The sequence below is a fragment of the Canis aureus genome, chromosome 9, assembly GCF_053574225.1.
Source record: "Canis aureus isolate CA01 chromosome 9, VMU_Caureus_v.1.0, whole genome shotgun sequence".
Classification (NCBI taxonomy): Eukaryota; Metazoa; Chordata; class Mammalia; order Carnivora; family Canidae; genus Canis; species Canis aureus.
The window spans coordinates 44,445,436-44,464,213 of record NC_135619.1 but is presented as its reverse complement, the minus strand read 5'-3'; the positions used below and the strand labels follow the sequence as shown (position 1 = coordinate 44,464,213).

The 18,778-nt window shown below is 34.3% G+C and overlaps 1 protein-coding gene and 1 long non-coding RNA gene across 20 annotated transcripts in view; one reads left to right on the top strand and one right to left on the bottom strand.

The window, feature by feature from the left end:
- GPHN (gephyrin) overlaps positions 1-18,778 on the bottom strand; it is a 620,043-nt gene that overhangs the window by 90,493 nt on the left and 510,772 nt on the right. For all 14 annotated transcript variants that reach the window (XM_077909682.1, XM_077909670.1, XM_077909673.1 and 11 more), the window contains one exon: positions 4,272-4,364. In XM_077909682.1, the coding sequence (XP_077765808.1) occupies positions 4,272-4,364 (93 nt within the window). The remainder of the gene's footprint in view (positions 1-4,271; positions 4,365-18,778) is intronic.
- LOC144320764 (uncharacterized) overlaps positions 1-18,778 on the top strand; it is a 141,942-nt gene that overhangs the window by 98,371 nt on the left and 24,793 nt on the right. For 3 of the 6 annotated variants that reach the window (XR_013386393.1, XR_013386396.1, XR_013386394.1), the window contains 2 exons: positions 9,470-9,622; positions 10,342-10,393. The exons of 1 other annotated variant lie outside the window; for it this stretch is intronic. This is a non-coding gene — a long non-coding RNA (uncharacterized LOC144320764). Of the gene's footprint in view, positions 1-9,469; positions 9,623-10,341; positions 10,394-18,778 lie in introns of those variants that run through there. 2 more of the 6 variants (XR_013386398.1, XR_013386403.1) reach the window with 2 other exon arrangements.

Sequence of the window (18,778 nt, the reverse complement as noted above, 5' to 3'; positions counted from 1 at the left end):
AGAAAACACTTTAGTCATCTTCACCTGTTTAGTTAAAGATTATATCATTTTTAAATGGATACCATTAGATAACTATTCATTGTGTCAGTGTGTAGAAAATGATCTTTCCTGAGCCCTTTGCCATAGAATTATCCTTCATTTTCTAGTCATATGGGAAACTCTCTGTAAGCCTCCTGAAACAAACACTTTATAGCTTCATTTATTTTCAATAATAAAGACTTTCAACATTTCCATGGTAAGACTGAATAAACTGAGGCTATAGAGATAGCATAACTTTCAGAGGCCCTAAGAAGTATTTTTGACAGAAGAAACAGGAAGAGGAATTAAGAATTGATTATGGAACGAAACTGTCTAAGGATGGATGATAGGCAACAGAATAATAGTATTTGTGTGTATACTAAAATTAAGATTATAGAAAGTGTTGGATGGGGGCAAGAGAAGGTGATAAGACTAGTGCAACAAGATTAATACTTGCTGCAATTATATTGAGGATAAAATCAGGAGAGTTGTTTGGAATTTTAAATCTGTGGCTTTTTCTTATGGAAAGCAGGAAATTAAGAGTAGGACAGATGAGTATTTTATATTCTTTACCATCATCTTCCAGTAAAAAAAATGCCCATTTATTGTTAGTATTGGGAAAAGAGGTACTATTTCCTTAAATACAGTATTTTAAGCTTTCTGGAATTGATCAAGATTAATTAATCCAAATATCTCTCTGTTCACTTGAGTAATATTCCCAAATCATAAGGCCCTCTTCTTCATCCAGAGTGACCTATAGTGGAAGGCAATAGTTTATCAAATGGAAAACTAGCCGTTACCAGGGATTTAGATGGAAGAAATAGAAACCCTAGAACATGGCTTTTGTGAAAGAACAAAAGCTCTAAATCAGAGATTATACTGAATTTTAGTATGTACTTTAACCCACTGGAAGGGAAGTACAACAAAATGTTAATAGTGGTTGGGAGTGAAATAATGGGTAGTTTTAAAATGTTCTTTTTAATTTTCTGTATTTTCATAAGTATGTATTTCAATCAGAATGTAAAAAAGAAAAATTTAAAATTTACCCAAGTGGCAAGGATTTGTCTTACATCCTTCTAGAATTGCTTGTTATATATGGTTCTCAAAATAATTAGTGGCATTTTCAGATGTTTCCCTCTTTCTAAATCATCCCTGTAAAATAAATTCTGAAAGGATAAGCCTTTTGAATTGAAAAGTTTCAAGAAAGCTGAACTTGGGATGTGAAGTACTTTTGCCTTTATTAACATCTCCAAAGAAACTCCAAAGAAACTGTGAGACAAAAGCTCTACAGCAAGGTGGAAATGCATCAGTGCATTTCTTAATCAGTGTGAAGGGAGAAATAACTCTTCAAAAATATTAATAAAAATAACTCTTCAAAAATATTAATAAAAATATAGTATTGATCTTAATTGGTAACATGCTACTTTCATTTTCTTTTACCTTTCAAATTCATTCTGGGAGAGGTTGATTTTTAAGACTTTAGCCTGTCACTTTGCCCAGCTGCCAGTACCAAAAATAAATCTCTACCTTCCTCTTTTACAAAACAAAACAAACAAAAAAGCCACACACTCCATCCTGAATGCAGCTTTAGGTTTATTAGGTTATAGGTCTTCCTATTATATCATCATTGCTTGATTCCTGCCTTCTTTAAACTCTATTCTTTCTTGCCTTCTTTTTTTTTTTAAGCTGTTCCTATTTCTTATTTGCTTAGTTACTTTTTACTGTCTTGATTTTTTTCAACCCACATACCTTAAAGCAAGTGATCCTCCAACTGGTTTGGAGTTTTATGCCACATGTTTCTGAAGGATACTGGCTAATGCTTAGTGATCCCAGAGCAAGTTAGCAACCTCTTTACACCTACAGGGTTAGCAATGTTCACAGGTGCCACTGGTTATTACTGGAAGGCCTACGGCAAAGGCAGAGGAGAAGAAAAAAGGGACAATAACGGGAGTGGGGGAAAGGAATGGGAGTAAAGGAAGACGGGGTGGAGAGAAGAAGGTACACAAAGTAGAGTGGTAGAGAGCCACAACAGCACAAGGATATTCTTTACCAAACACTGCCTGTGGGCGGTGTTCTAACACTGACGAGACTAGGATCATGCCTCTGCTCACAGATGGCTTTTGCTACCTTAATTATGATGTTGGTATATATACAAAGGCATAGCAAACATTCCCACTTTTGAGATATAACCATATCAAAATGGTTATCTGTTATGCATTATGTCTCTGTTATATATTCTGTATCTTAAGAGATAGCAACACTAGCAACACTTCACAGGAAAAAAAATAATATGAAAGAGCTACATAATAGTCTGTTGAATGTCTCATATTGTGAGATGTTAGATGTTTTTTATTTGTGTGTGTGAAATAACTAAAAATACCACCATTTCAAAACAAAAGAATAAATAAGATTCCAGATGGTAATTTTATATAAAATTTCTTTGGTAGATTCTACATTACCAGAAAAGGCTCTTTTAAGGCTCATGTAGGCTAATTACTCTTTTGGCAACTAGAAAAACTAAGAGCAATAGTTTCTTTTTATTGAGCTGCTGCTATCTCATGCAACAACACAACACAGAACAACATTCTGTTTGAGAATATTATTCTATGTATTACCAAGAATGTAAAAAATAGACTTTCTTATCCCTTTCGTATTTCATTTGCTAACATTGTTTATTCTACTCTGGAAGTAAGAATTCTTTTACATTTTACAGTAATCTTATATGGCTACCAATTATAAGTTCAAAACAGAACTAACATTTCAATTGGAGAACAAGAAACAAGAAGAGCCAATGAGGTTATTAGAAGACTGAAATAATTTTCTTTCTGGACAATATTCATTATAATGAGCACTGTAGAAGGAACAAATTTGGAAGAAAAAAATCCTAAAAGCCACGAGGGATTTGTTATTCATGTTTTCAGGAATACTCTAAATTTAGTGAGATCAAGCTGAATGACGTGCATCCAAGATAGTATCCCTGAGAAAGAATATACTAGTAGGAATTAACCTCTCCACCACTATATTTATGTAGAATAGGAGAGTAACAATTCAGATAAATGTTAACCTTTTTTTCAGAGATGGTCTAAGAAAATGTTTTTTATAAAAATGATAGTGATAACAATAGTTACCATTATCAAGCATTTTATAAAATAATTATTGAGTGCTTGTTTTTGGTGCCAGATATTTTACTAAGGCTTTCTATGGTCTCATTTAATCCACACAACTTGTTGGGGTAAGTATGACTATAGTTATCATTATTTTACAGATGAGACAACTGAAGCTCAAAAACTTTGAGTAATTTGCTCAAAGTTACATAGATGGAACAAGTACTGGGACCCAGATCACTCCTACTTTGCTTTTCAAAGCCCATAACCACAACCATTTGCTATATTGCCTCCAACACAAAAAGACATTGCTAAGAGAAAGTGATGGAACATGGAGGAGATTAGTGAGTATATTTAATTATAAAAATGAAATAATTTAATGACTAGATAGAGTAAAAAGAACAACAAGTAAGAGATTCCATAAAGAACCATTAAAAAGGAACTGGCCTTCTTATCAGCTCTGATAAGCTGGGAAATGTTTTTAGACATTTCTTCAGTGATATTAGCCTTGAGCTAATAACCTATAATAGTTTCTAAGTAATTCCATTGCATTTTCAGTTTGGGTTCTGAGATTAGACTTTAAGCAGGCAATTGCTGTTCAGTATTTGCTTTCAACCTTTATGCATTCTGAGGCAACTCCAAAGGTATGAGTTGCGTGTACCACCTAAGGTTTCAAAGCTTTTGAAATCTAGCTCTTAAAGGGAATTAGAGGTTTCCCTTATACTTGCTTTTTATGCTTTTATTGATGTTTGAGTTTAAAGCAGAAGAAAAGCCCACCCTACATGATCCTTTGTTCTGGGAATCTGCTCTTCTTTCTTGGACCACATAGATGTTTTCAACTGGAAAACACAGAGAAAACTTCCAGACCAAGACTGTGCTACCTGACATATATGTAAAGGTCAAAAGAATGAATTATGGTACAATATTTCTATCAGTTTCTTCATATTTATTTGTCAACAAGCATTTTAAAGTAACAATAGTACTTTCACTGGAAACTTTTAATCCAGATTGTTATCTGTGAATAAAATTATTTTAATAACCAAGCAGGAAACAAATATAAAACTCATTGGGTGCCTAGGCTGAGCCAAAAATCGGAAGAAAAAAAATACAGTGTGAGTATGATGATACTCAAAAATCAAAAACATTTACCTCGGACAGCATAGCCATCTTTTACAGATGCTGGAAAGGGGGGTAGGTTGTCTTTTGCATATACATCTTGAGCAAGGACTCGCCCCATTCCATCTGAAAAAAGAGAAAATAAGAATAATATCAATGTGGAGAGCAATGGCAGGCAGTCATAAACAAGGTGGGTAAGTATGTCTGTCTGGCGAGGCCTATATATGGGCTCAGTCAGACCCCCTGATTTCTATCTCAAGGAGTTGGAGACAGAAGGAAGACACGTATCCTTGTGTTTGAAATGAAAGATTAGATTCAATTAATAGCTATGCTTACAGAGATTATTTGAATATGAGCAGCTACACAGTCATCAAAGATGTGTTCAATTTGTTGTGTCGTTAATCCTTTAACTACCCAAAGATGACTTTCTTTAAAAAGCCAATTTTTGAACATTTTCATATTTGTTGATCCAGTAATTTCACTTCTAGAAATCTATCCTAAGAAAACAGATAAATCTCTATGCACATGTTTATTTTTAGTGGCTTACATTAGCGAGGATAGTAAAGAAATAAAAAGATCAATAATATAGAAATTACATAGACAATGATCTATCCTTATGATAAAATACTATCATATTAATGCAGGTTAATGTAATATTCATGAAGAATATTCATTGACCAGGAAAATTCTTAAGACACATATTTAAAATACATGCAGAACTGTATATGTAGTATATAATGTGTACATGCCAATAGAAAAAGATGAGAAGGGCATATATGAAAATATAAAGCATTTGTTATGTTAGTATGTTAAAATTATGTATGATTTTTATTTCCTTTGTTATACTTTCTGAAAATTTCCAAATTTTTTATAATGATCAAATGCCATTTTTAAATTAAGAAAGTTTTCCTTAAGAGGAGAAACGTAAACAAAAGGAATTTTAGCCTTTGCTTTTGGCTTTTAATAAAATTCTAACAAAATTTACCCTAAAAAAATTAGTGATTATAAATAAGCAGAAGACCAGTAACCTGTCTTGTGAAAGGACTATTCAAACTACTCTGGATGTTTTACCATTTTCAGCTAAAGCCTAGGAATTTGAGCTAGAATAAAAGTTTCAAGAGTCATGACCAATTTCTTAAGTCTTCTAATCAGAATCTGTCTTAATTATCATTACTATTTCAAAGAGGCAAAATAATAATAAATAGAAGGTGGAGAAGAAAGAAGAGGGGAAGGAAAAAAAAATCAAGCTTGTCTCCAAAGACTATAAGTAATACAGGATTTGATTTACATGAGATGTTCATATAATTTAGAACACTCCATTATTTCCAGAGTTGGATGGGTGTCTTTGTTTGTGTGTTTTTTGTTTTTGACTTTGTCCTTCTTGCCACCTAAGGCCTCTGATTTCCAGATCCCAGAACCTAGAAGAAGTAAGTACAGAGAAATTTTTAATTTAACTCTGATCAATACTGATAGTGTTATTAACTCTTTCCTTTTAGGGAGGTGATAGCTGAATTGGAAGGGTGAATTTCTTAGCAGATTCTAGCTTCAGATATTCCTAGAGGGTTGTAGCTATTCTGGAGCTATCCTGGAGCTATGGACTTGTATTTAGTAAGACCAGGGAAGTGGTAAAACCAGAGAGTCTAGTTTGGATTCACTTATACAATATTAACTCCCAAACAAACCTGAAACTATAAAGTAATCCCTGATGGGGTTAGCCCCATAGCATTTGCCCAGGAACACAATAAACTCCCTGGGGCTTCCTGCCCGGAACTAATCTGGCCTGGGGTAGTTCATGAAAATGTAAACTACCCTAGCTCAGCTCCTAAAACAATGACTTTGCTGGAGTTTTGAATAGCTTAGTAGTAGTAGCAGTTAATCAAAGATAGCACAAGGAAATTAAGCATAAATTTCCAGTTATAAAATAACTGGTTTTCCTGGGTCTTCGGCTCACAGGTGGCATATCATGAGACTTTTCAGCATCCATAATCATGTGAGTCAATTCCTCACAATAAATATCATCATAATATAGATATATATCCTATGGGTTCTGTTTCTCTGAGAACCCTAACTAATACAAATGGAATAGAATAGTCCAGAAATAAACTTTTGTTCATACAGTCAAGTGATCTTCAATAAGGGTCAAATGGTCTTCAATGGGGAAAGGACAGTCTTTTCAACAAATGGTGGTGTTGGGAAAACTGGATATCCACATACAAAGAATGAAGTTGGACTCTTACACCATGTATAAAAATTACTCAAAATGGAGTAAAGAACTAAATATAAAACCTAAAACTATAACATTCTTAAAAGAAAAGATAGAAAAAAAAAGAAAAGATAGAGGACAACTTTATGATGTTGGATTTGGCAGTGATTTTTTTTATAATGGTGATGAACAGATAAAATGTTTTATTTTTTCAAATATTTTCTGATTTTATAATGAAACATTTCTCCTAACAATGTAAGTAGGCCTCAGTTTTTTTTAAGTTTTTATTTAAATTCCAGTTAGTTACACAGTTATATTACACAATGTAATATTAGTTTCAAGTGTATAATATAGTGATTCAATATTCCCATACATCACCTGATGCTCATCATCACAAATGCACTCCTTCATTTCCTTCACCTATTTAACCCACTCCCCTACCCACCTCTCTTCTGGTAGCCATCTAGTTTGTTTTCTATGTTAAGAGTCTATTTCTTGGTTTTGGCAATGATTTCTTGAGTATGACACTGAAAGCACAGGCAACTAAAGGAAACAGACAAATGGAGCTACATCACACTTAAAAACTTTTGTGCATCACTGCTGGGTATTTATCCCCAAAATACAAAAACACTAGTTCAAAGGGATACATGTACCTCTATGTTTATTGCAGCATTATTTATAATAGCCAAATTATGCAAGCAGTCCAAGTGTCTACCAACAGATGAATGGATAAAGATGTGGTGTATATTACAATGTATACAATGGAATATTATTCAGTCATAAAAAGAATGAAATCTTGCCATTTTCAACAACATGGATGGAGCTAGAGAGTATAATGCTAAGCGAAGTAAGTCAGCTAGAAAAAGACAAATACCATATGATTTCATTCATACGTGGAATTTAAGAAACAAAACAAATGAACAATGGAAAAAAAAAAGAGAGACACACACCAAGAAAGACTCTTAACTATACAGAACAAACTGAAGGTTACCAGAGGGGAGGTGGGTAGAAGGATGGGTAAGATAGGTGATGGTGATGGGGATTAAAGAGTACACTTATCATGATGAGCACTGAGTAATGTATAGAATTAATGAATCATTATGTTGTACACCTGAAACTAATATAACACTATGTGTTAACTGTACTGGAATTAAAACCAAAAAAAAAACTAAAAGAAAAGATTATATAGGAAAAAAAAGTTTTGTGCATTAAAAGACACAATCAACAGAGTGAAAAGGCAATCTATGGAATGGGAGAATATAGTCGCAAATCATATATCTGATAGGTAATGTCTTGAATATATAAAGAACTCCTATAGGGCAGCCCGGGTGGCTCAGGAGTTTAGCGCCGCCATCAGCTCAGGGTTTGATCCTGGAGAACGGGATCGAGTCCCATGTCGGGCTCTCTGCATGGGGCCTGCTTCTCCCTCTGCCTGTGTCTCTGCCTCTCTCTCTCTCCGTGTCTCTCATGAATAAACAAATAAAGTCTTAAAAAAATAAAAAAATAAAGAACTTCTATAACTCAATAACAAAAAGATCAAATAACACAATTAAAAGTGGGCAAAATATCTGAACAGACGTTTCTCCAAAAAATGATATACAAATAGTCGACAACATTTGAGAAGATGCTCAACATCATTAATCATTAGAAAAATGAAAATAAAAACCCAATGAGCTATCACCTCACTCCCATTAGGATGGCTATTATAAAAACAAAACAAAACAAAGCAGAAACTAACAAGTTTTGAGGAGAATGTGGAGAAACTGGAACCCTGTACACTCTTGGTAGAATTGTAAAATAGTGCAACCACCACTGAAAATCAGAAGGTTCCTGAAAAAATTAAAAATAGAAATAGCATATGGTCCATCAATTCTACTTCTGGATATGTAACCAAAAGAGTTGAAAGCAGCATCTCAAAGAAACATTTTCACACTCATGTTCATAGTAGCACTATTCATAATAGTAAAGAGGTGGAAGCAGTCCAAATGTTCATCAATGGATGAACGGATAAACAAAGTGTGGTGTACATATTTATAAACTGTCACATGATACAACATGCATAGACCTTGAGGACATTATGCTAAGTAAAATAAATCAGCCACAAAAAGATAAATAGTGCATAATTCCACTTATATGAGATATATAAAGTAGTCAAATTCTTAGCAACAGAAAGTAGAATGGTGGTTACTAGGGGCTGGGATGAGAGGAAAAAGGGAGTTGTCTAATGGGTATAGAGTTTCAGATATCCAGTATGAAAAAGTTCTGGAGATATGTTTCACAACAGTGTGAATGTACTTAATGCCACAGAATTATACAATTAATAATGGTTAAGATGATAAGTTTTATGTTAATGTGGTTTTTATTGCAATAAAAAAATGAATGAGGTACTGATACATATTACAACATGGATGGATCCTGAAAATACTATGCTAGGTAGAAGAATATAGTCCAAAAGACCACATGTTGTATGATCCCACTCTATGAAATGTTCAGAATAGGTAAATTTACAGTAGAAAGTACACTGGTAGTTACCAAGGGCTGAATGGGGGTGATGAAGGGTTAGGAGGAGGATGAGAGCTAGCAAGGTTTAGGATTCTTGTGAGGTGATGAAAACATTCTAAAATTGACTGTGGTGGTGGCTGTACATATCTGTGAATATACTAAAAGCCCTGAACTATATACTTTAAGTGGGTGAATAGCATATGAGTTATATCTCAAAGGGCAATGGTAATAGCTTTTATAAAAGAATAAGAATATTTATCTCATTTTAGCATATAACTATATTTAGAAAACCCAAGAAAAGTCATTATTTGTAGCACACATATACCATCTGGTCTTTATGGACTTCCAAATATCATGGAAAGAAAAATAACATTTTTCATCTGGAAAGAAATGCTTCACATTTAATTAAGGTTACTAATATAAATTTAATAATAAATAGAATTAAGCCAGCTTTTTATTTTGGACTCATGTTAAATACAAGAGTTGTTATTTTTTTTTAAAGATTTTATTTATTTATTCATGACAGACACAGAGAGAGATTGGCAGAGACACAAGCAGAGGGAGAAGCAGGCTCCACGCAGGGAGTCCAACGTGGGACTCGATCTCGGTCCCGGGTCTCTAGGATCACACTCTGGGCTGAAGGCAGCGCCAAACCGCTGGGCCACAGGGCTGTCCAAGGGTATTTATTTATTTATTTATTTATTTATAAGATTTTATTTTTATTTACTCATGAGAGAGAGAGAGAGAAAAGAGAGAGAGAGAGAGAGAGAGAGAGAGAGAGAGAGAGAGAGAGAGAGAGAGAGAGAGGCAGAGACACAGGGAGAAACAGGCAGAGGGAGAAGCATGCTCCATGCAGGAAGCCCGAGGCGGGACTCGTCTCCGGGATCACGCCTTGCACTGAAGGCGGCGCTAAACCGCGGAGCCGCCTGGGCTGCCCAGGGTTATTATTTTTAAGATAAATTTGATCCCTACTGGATTAATTCTGATTTTGAATGTGGTATCAAGTTAAGATCAGAGATTAAGTTTCTTCAAAGACAAAGAAACATGCATTACCTCAAGTTTTGGTCTAAAAGCCTAGGGCAAGGAAAGGATTGGGAGAAAAATATGCAAATGATTGAAAAATGGTCCGGGCTACAGTTGGCAGAAATATAAGAAAAAAGAAGGAATATATGTCAGATATACCTCTCAGTTACACAAGCAACTATATCCATATCTTGTAGTAGGGTTAAGGACTAAACAAACAATGGATAGCTCTTTCAAAGAGTAAATATTAGACTTATTCATTGTCTGACCGAATGATTTGGTAACTTAAAGAGTACATAGCAGTGCTGCAAACGACGTGGGACATTCCTACATACACTTATCTACAGTTAAACCACCCCTTCTCTTTGCCTATAGGTGGATCCTCAGTATCGGTGTTGAATAAACTTTGAGCATGTGATTTTAGAGAGCCTCAGCCTTCAAGCTTGGATGGAACCAGGCAGCACTAACTTCTCAATTAGATAGTATGACTGTTTTAAGTTTATAATTTGCTAGAGAAAGCTAAAGCTGTGAGAGCTAAAGGTCTTACTAAAAGATAAAATTTCAGGAAAATATGAGCAAAATTCCTTTTTCCCAGTCTCCAAACCAATGAGAGCCCCACTTATATTAAGTAAAAGACAGCTTCCACAATATATAATTAATATGCTTTCTTAGGAATATTTGATAGTGTGAGTTTATAGCTCTTCATAGTCTCCACTGAGAATTTCAGTTATAGAAAGTTAGACAGTATGCCAAGAAGCTATTGTTCTGCTATGAGAATCTGAGAATGTTATGTCCATTCTGTTCTATATTTTCCCACACACAATATTCTCTAAGTTCTGTGTAATACAGAATTAAATTTGATGAAGATAACAATAAATGCATATTTCTAGATTCTGTGGAGATAAAAAATCTTAAATGTAGGGCTATGTATCTTTGGGGACCCTTGTCTATATATATACAATTAAGTGATCTCAAGAGATTGATAAAAAGAAAGGACTGGAAAAGAGTGGTTGATGATCTATACTGTTTTGTGTAGTATGCTCACTTGTGCTACAAGAAGACAGTGATGGCGTGCTTGGTTAAAAGGTGATAGAATCCTTATGTTGTTAGCAAGATACTCATATATATATAAGTTAGCTCCCCACATGATGACAGTCATTAACAAACTCTCTACCCTTTGGGGTGCTAGCTTTTTTACACTGGGATGACTGGCCTAAAAAATATCTTCAGAAAGAGTTTACAGATTCAGACAGTTGACACTGGACATATATAGAAAGAAATAAAAAGAGTTATTTATAAAGTTGAGTATGATTTGTAAGAACTGAATCCAAACGTAGTCTCTAAATGGTAAAAGTAAAATATTTAATTTATTTGGTTGGGGATTTATTCTGGTTCAGATAATGCTTTTTTTCTTACTGTCTAAAGTAGGATGTTAGGATACCCGAGTGGCTTTTGGATATAGGAGTTCTAAGAAGGCTTTGGAAGAAGTCAAGGGGAAACTCTTGACTTCAGTGGTCCAAGAAATGGACTTCTTATCCTCATTTTAGGTAACTAAGACACTATCAGTTTTTCGAATCAAGAGTTTAGGACGAATGTGGTAGGTAACAGAAAGCTGAAAAGAAAAGATACTACCTAAGACTTCCCCATACAAACAAGGATATAAGTCAGTTTGCTGATGATTATACATTCTTCAAAAGTTTAACTTCATTGTGACAGCATTGATACTGCAACATTTAAAAACTACCATCTCTTCCAATCTATATGAGAAGCTACAAAGACTACTTTGACTTAATAGCTATCCATTGTGTTCACCAAAACACTTGAGAAGGCAGTCTTGGTACATATACTTCCTCAGGCCAAATGACTATTGGTAGGAACAATGTTAGGGGTAGGGATTAAGAGGAAAGGTGAATGTAACATATGCAGATTTGGGTTGTTACCACATTAAAAAAAAAAAAAAACCAATTTAAAATGAATATAGCATATTCAGAATACTTCATGATTATTTAACAGACACTAAATATTTAACCCTCAAGCCTATTCTAATAAAATTTTTTCTCCACATCTGCATTGTACATGAAAGACTAGACATTATAGATCTCATTTATGCATTACAGCTTTCATTTGTGAAAGTTTCATATGTATAAACTGAAAGGGGTGAATGATTGAGAAGTGAATATCCCTTTATTTGTTTATTTTTAAGATTTTATTTATTTATTCATGAGAGACAGAGAGAGACACAGGCAGAGGGAGAAGCAGGCTCCACGCAGGGAGCCCGCCGCGGAACTCGATCCCGGATCCCCAGGATCATGCCCTGGGCTGAAGGCGGCACTAAACCACTGAGCCACCCGGGCTGCCCTGAATATCCCTTTAATGAAAACAAGTAAATTAATTATTCTCTAGTTACTCTAGAATAAAGAATAAACCATAGAATAAAGAAAACCCATAACTCATGGTTATGGAATAGTATAATAAAAATTTCTATGCTTTTAAAATACATAGCTTGTTCAAAGTGGCATTATGTTGTATATTTGTATTTTTCCATCTAGGGATGACTCATTACCTGCCAGTGTGATGAGTAAAGAATTACATTATGGTTCTTATGTCATAAAATAAAAAAGAAGCTTTGTGCCAAGTTATAGAGTTTGGAATAACTGCAAATGTTATGATTACCAGAAATGATTGTCATGGTATAGCAACACAAAAAGATGCAATGCAATTGGTAATAAATTAATTTTTAAGTTGTGTTATGGTTTCATTATGTCTATTTTATTATTGAGTACCATAAACTGTATCTTTGTTACGTATATTATTTTCTACATATAAAATATTAAGTTTTAAAAATAGCAACTGTGTAACTGTAAAAAGTATTTTTTTTTTTTTTTTGTAAAAAGTATTTAACTTGTCTAGAATAAGAAATTTTTTAGGGAAGTACTTTTAAAAAAAATGTTCTTAAGGTTACAGAAAATGTTTCAATTAAGAGTAAGTGCTTACTTCTTTTAGTATTTAATGACGGAAACCTTGCCAAACCCAGGTCAAATAAATAGAGTGTCACTGATAAACGGGTAGCATTTACGTCCAAAGGGTCACGGTTTGGTATAAACAAATAAACAAAATTTTCTTTCTATAGTTTGAACAATTTAAACTTTTCTTTATTACTAATTACTTAATCACTGTCTCATAAATTGTCAAATGCTCCACAGAAAATAAAGCTTTTAATCTAATTTCCATAATTTTGAATTACATATCCTAGTATCCTAAAAATAATTCCAAGCTTTTTCAACATTGGTTCTATATTAGGATATTATAGTGGTTATTAAAAGAAAGGGAAAAGGTAACATGCAAGAAGTATTTTATAAAAAGAAAAAAAAGCATGATAAAATAAAGCTCTTACATGTAATGCAAGAAGACATAAATAACAAAAGTGCCAAGTATGATACTGACTTGGAAAACTACTGGTGGCTTATTTCAATATGGCTAAAATCAAAGTAAGGAAATTAGTAAGGCATTATAGTTTCAAGACTCAATAGTATCACTGAATCAATGCTGCTTCCAAATGATAAACAAAATGTTAATTTATTATTATTATTATTTTTTAAAGATTCTATTCATTTATTCATGAGAGACACAGAGAGAGGCAGAGACACATGCAGGAGGAGGAGAAGCAGGCTCCCCCTGCAGGGAGCCTGATGCAGGATTCAATCCCAGGACTCCAGGATCATGCCCTGAGCTGAAGTCACATGCCCAACCACTGAGCCACCCAAGGCATCCCTAGATGATTATTTTTCATTTAGCAAGTTAACGAAGGACATCAGGATTCTGTAGAAAAGGAGTTTCTAGAAACAGAGATATAAGATTTTTAACCATTTAAATAAATTATATTTTCAGAAAAAACAATTAAAAATTGCAAATCTGTTTCATTCTTATACACATTCAGATACATTACAAAAAGCACTGTTGATTTTAAGAAAATCCTTGTGTCTCAGATTTTCTTCCTATGCTTTTATCTCACAATTAAATTAAAGATTATTTTGTTTTTTCTGATGCAAAGCCCATGCTGCTTGGGGTCAGTTGAACACCTGCCAGGAAAAGTCTTTACCTGACCAAACAGTCAAAAAGGTGCTCTGAGCATAAGTTAATCAATCCAAACTTAAAACATAAAGCTATTGTCAAGTTTTTATTCCTGGCTATTCTCTTGCTGGTACTGGCAAATCTTTTCTGGCCACTTAAGTTTTAAGTTTGTCTCTTTTCATTTGTACTAATTTTCTTTCCCTTAGTTTGGAAAAATCTTGTATATTTACAAGAATTTTTATAATTCTACTAATATATTAATTACGAATAGAAATGAGTTCTCACTTCTAAAAGTGATAGCTTTCTTTCAAATTTTGATCACTGTAGGAATAAAATATTTTGATGCTTCCTTCTTAAAAATTTTCTAACAAAAAATTTTCTGCTTTTGTTCCATTTTAACGGAAACATATTCTGAATCCTAACTTAATGGTATTAATATATATTATGGCACTTTAAAGTAGATACTGAAAAAAAGAATGCTAAATAAATTATGCAAATAAAGTATGTATATTTAAAATGTGAAAAGATAATGAGATATCCAAAAAGAATGGGAAACTAAGAATAATATTTAAAGACTGTATCTTGTTTTAACCTTAGATATATTCAATAAAAGCTGAGTAAATCAATTTAAAAATCATATTAAAATTTCTTCTAAGGTTTTTTTGATTAAATTATTATTGAATTATTTTCTATCGAAATTGCTTAAAGTGAGATATATTTATAATATACCTTACGTAAGAAAAGAGGATACTTATATGGAAATATATGATGGTATGCATAGAAGGAAGTATGAAATAGGAAGATTAGTCCATCTGCTTGCAACATTGGGTTAATTAGGCCGATGTTATACGTCTGATTCCTATGTGAATTAATTTTACTCAATTATATAACTATAAAAATAACACCCCCACACAAAGAGGCATTGTGAATATCGTGATAAGAGCACACATATGGTATATCCACAATACTGGGGGGCAAAAAAAGCACCTGAGAGCACACAGATAATAGACTGGCAATATAATTATAATCTTTGGATATGAAAAACAGCATAATTTTCTAGACATTATGATTACACACACATACACGCACATACATACATCACAAATATATAGATAGGGATATTCATATTTGAGGAATGCAGGGAGAAATATAAAGGGAATGATGTAATCAGAACCATAAATTTAATGATATGTACACATTTTATTTTATTATTATTATTTTTTTATATGTACACATTTTAAAGGTGTAATGAAATTTATGGACTAAAGAACCTAAAGAGATGAGACTATCTGAAGGGAATTATAAATGAATTCAAATGGGCACACTGATGGAAAAACCTACAGCAAATGCCACTATAGATCAATCCCCAGGAGATATCTTCAGGTAAATAGGATTATCCCAGGTGAAGACCTTACTGGAGGCAGTAATTGGATAATGAAAATACATGCTTTCACTTGAAATATTTGAACTATCTCAATTCTCTGCTTTAATTTTATAAAACTCAACCAGAGATAAGCAGAAAAACAGTGAAAATTGTTTAGGTAAATTTTCTAATGAGATAGGAAGCACAGGTCTGAATGACCTGGATGGATGGAATGTAAATCTGATTACAACAAACCACACAGGGATCCAGAGATTGTTAATGTGGATCAACAAATGCAGCTGAGCCATGGAATTCTAGCTTTGATTTTGTAATTTACAAATGCTAAGGCCATGATCTTAGAATTCCAACATGGAGATGGAAGGGAAGGGAATCAGTTACTAAATTCCAAATATGACAGCTTAGAAAAACTAGATGATTTATATATACTATTATCTCAATAGAACTTCACAATGACTTTACGTAGACATGATTTCTATTTTTAATGTATGAGGGAAATGATCCTCGTAGCTTGCTCAACATCTCTTAGGCACTTAAAAAGTAAAGCAAGGTAAATATTAAGTATGTTTAATGGCAAAGCTCCTTTCAGTACACCTTACTTTCTTTTTCCTTATATTCTCAGAGCCTCTGAACTGTCAGGAGGAGTTAATGAATTCCTAGCATGACTTGTGACCACTTTGGTTAGAATCATGTATAGCTTGGAATCAGGAGCTTCTGCATTTCTTCTAGAGGGCAGTGAATTTCTGCTTTAGATTACCACCTGAATTAGGCAGTTATTTAACTATTAAGTTAGAGACAGGGAGAAAGTCCCTTTGGTGTGGTCAGCAATCTAAAAGAGATATTTCCCTGTCTCAAACTTCTTCCAATAGAAAAGCTTTAAGGTTCCTTGACTAGAAAAAAACAAAGAACCCAAGTCGGAAATGCTGAAATCTTTGGTCATGTAATTTCTTTCCTTTCCTTTCCTTTCCTCTCCTTTCCTCTCCTTTCCTCTCCTTTCCTCTCCTTTCCTCTCCTTTCCTCTCCTCTCCTCTCCTCTCCTCTCCTCTCCTCTCCTCTCCTCTCCTCTCCTCTCCTCTCCTCTCCTCTCCTCTCCTCTCCTCCCCTCCCCTCCCCTCCCCTCCCCTCCCCTCCTCTTCTTTTCTTTGTTTCTTTGTTTCTTTCTTTCTTTTTCTTTCCTTCCTTCCTTCCTTCCTTCTTTTTTTTTTTTTTTTTTTTTTAAGATTTCACCTATCCATTCATGAGAGACAGAGAGAGAGAGAGAGAGGCAAAGACCTAGGCAGAGGGAGAAGCAGGCTCCCTGTGGGGAGCCCGATGCAGGACTCAATCCCAGTACCCTGAGACCGTGACTCGAGTCAAAGGCAGCTGTTCAACCACTGAGCTACCCATGTGCCCCTGGTCATGTAATCTTAAATAAGAAAGCCTAGAGCTTGTAATCTAAAATAATACTACTAAAAAAGCAGAATTCTTTCTATTGAAAGCTCAAGTTTTTCCAGTGTTAACTGAAAGGGACTGGGAATAACAGGGAATGGGTCTGAATATTTTAATCTGCCTTACTCAAAGTAGCTGCTGCCATACCAAGTATAAAGTTGTAATTTATTCATGTCATGTATTTTACAAGCAAAGAGGGTGAATCACATATGGTAGTCTTACAAATGCTACCATCTATTGTTATGCCAGGTATGCCTCTCCCAAGAAACAAAAGAAAAGCATTTATGGTGGAGCATAAGGCCTTAAAGGCCTTACTTGCAGATAGGAGCTGAAAATAGTACATATGCTAAAGAATAGATCAGAGGCAACAGAAAATCCATCTGCAGCCCAAACAGATTAAAACAAACAGTACACATACATGCACATCTAGGCACTTGTTTTAGAAGAATAATTTTCATATTGATTTGAGATGTAGTATAGGGTAGTGGAATGAGGAACAGACTAGAAGTCAAGAATCCTAGGTTATAGCATAGGTTTCAATCATAATCCTGTGTCCAATAATAAGAACATTATTACACTTCTTTGGTTTTCAATTCCCTCATCTTTAGAATAAGAGAGACTACATGATCTCTAAATTACCTACTTTCTGTAATAGTCTAAGTATTTCATGTTTTATACTCTAAAAAAATCCTTCATAGAGTTTACCCCATGTCTCTAATTTTGACAGCAATCACTTCTAGCATTTCTGTACATGTTTATCCTTAGTTTTCTGGAACTATTGTTGATTCTTCTCAGACAAAAAAAATTTTTTTTAGAGATGTTACAGTTACTAACTGCTTCACAGATTCAGTGGTTCTGGACATTTCTTAGAAAACATGGGGTCTCCTCTTAGGTTTCTCTAACTGTAGGTGTCAGAATTTGCATAGGCAAAATATTTAGAATTTCAGAGAACAGTAAAGGCTGATCAGTCCCCACTCCCCATACTTTTTTTACTCAGTGATTGAAAGATGAAATTCAGTAAGTTAGAGGTGCATCTAGTAGAAATAAAAATGACCTATGTAGGTTCTGGATTAAAGATCAAATCAGCCACAGCATTCCCTTTAAGCCAAAGCAATCCAGAGCAAGGCTCAAATTCTCTTCAATTCTGTGAAGGCTGAGACAGGTGAGGAGGCTGCAGAAGAAAAGTCTAAAAACTAATACAGGCTGGTTCATGACGTTTAAGGAAAGAAGCCGTCTCCATAACATCAAAGTGCAAGGTGAAGCAGCAAGTGCTGATGGAAAAGCTGCAACAAGTTATCCAGAAGATCCAGCTAAGATAATTAAGGAAGGTGGCTGCACTAAACAAGAGGTTTTCAGTGTAGACTAAACAGCTTTCTATTGGAAGGAGATGCCATCTAGAACCTTCATAGCTAGAGAGGAGAAGTCAATGCCTGGCTTCAAAGCTTCAAAGGACAGCCTGACTCTCTTGTTAGGGGCTAACATTGCTGGAAACTTTCAGTGGATGTCAGGGCTCAGGGGCCATTCTAAAAATCCTAGGTCTCTTAAGAATTATAGGTAATAATTACCTATGCTCTATGATTGGGACAACAAAGCCTGGAAGACAGCACCTTGGATTATTACCTGGAATAATATGAATATTTTAAGCCCACTGTTACAAGCTACTGCTCGGAAGAAAAGATTTCTTTCAAATATTACTGCTTACGATAAGGCACCTGGTCACCCAAGAACTCTGATGGAGATGTACAATGGGATTAATGTTGTTTTAATGCCTGTTAGCACATCCATTCTGCAGCCCATAGATCAAGGAGTAATTTGACTTTCAAGTCTTATTATTTAAGAAATACATTTCATAAGGCTATAGTTGCCATAGATAGAATTCCTCTAATGGATCTGGGCAAAGTAAATTGAAAACCTTTTGGGAAGGATTCATTA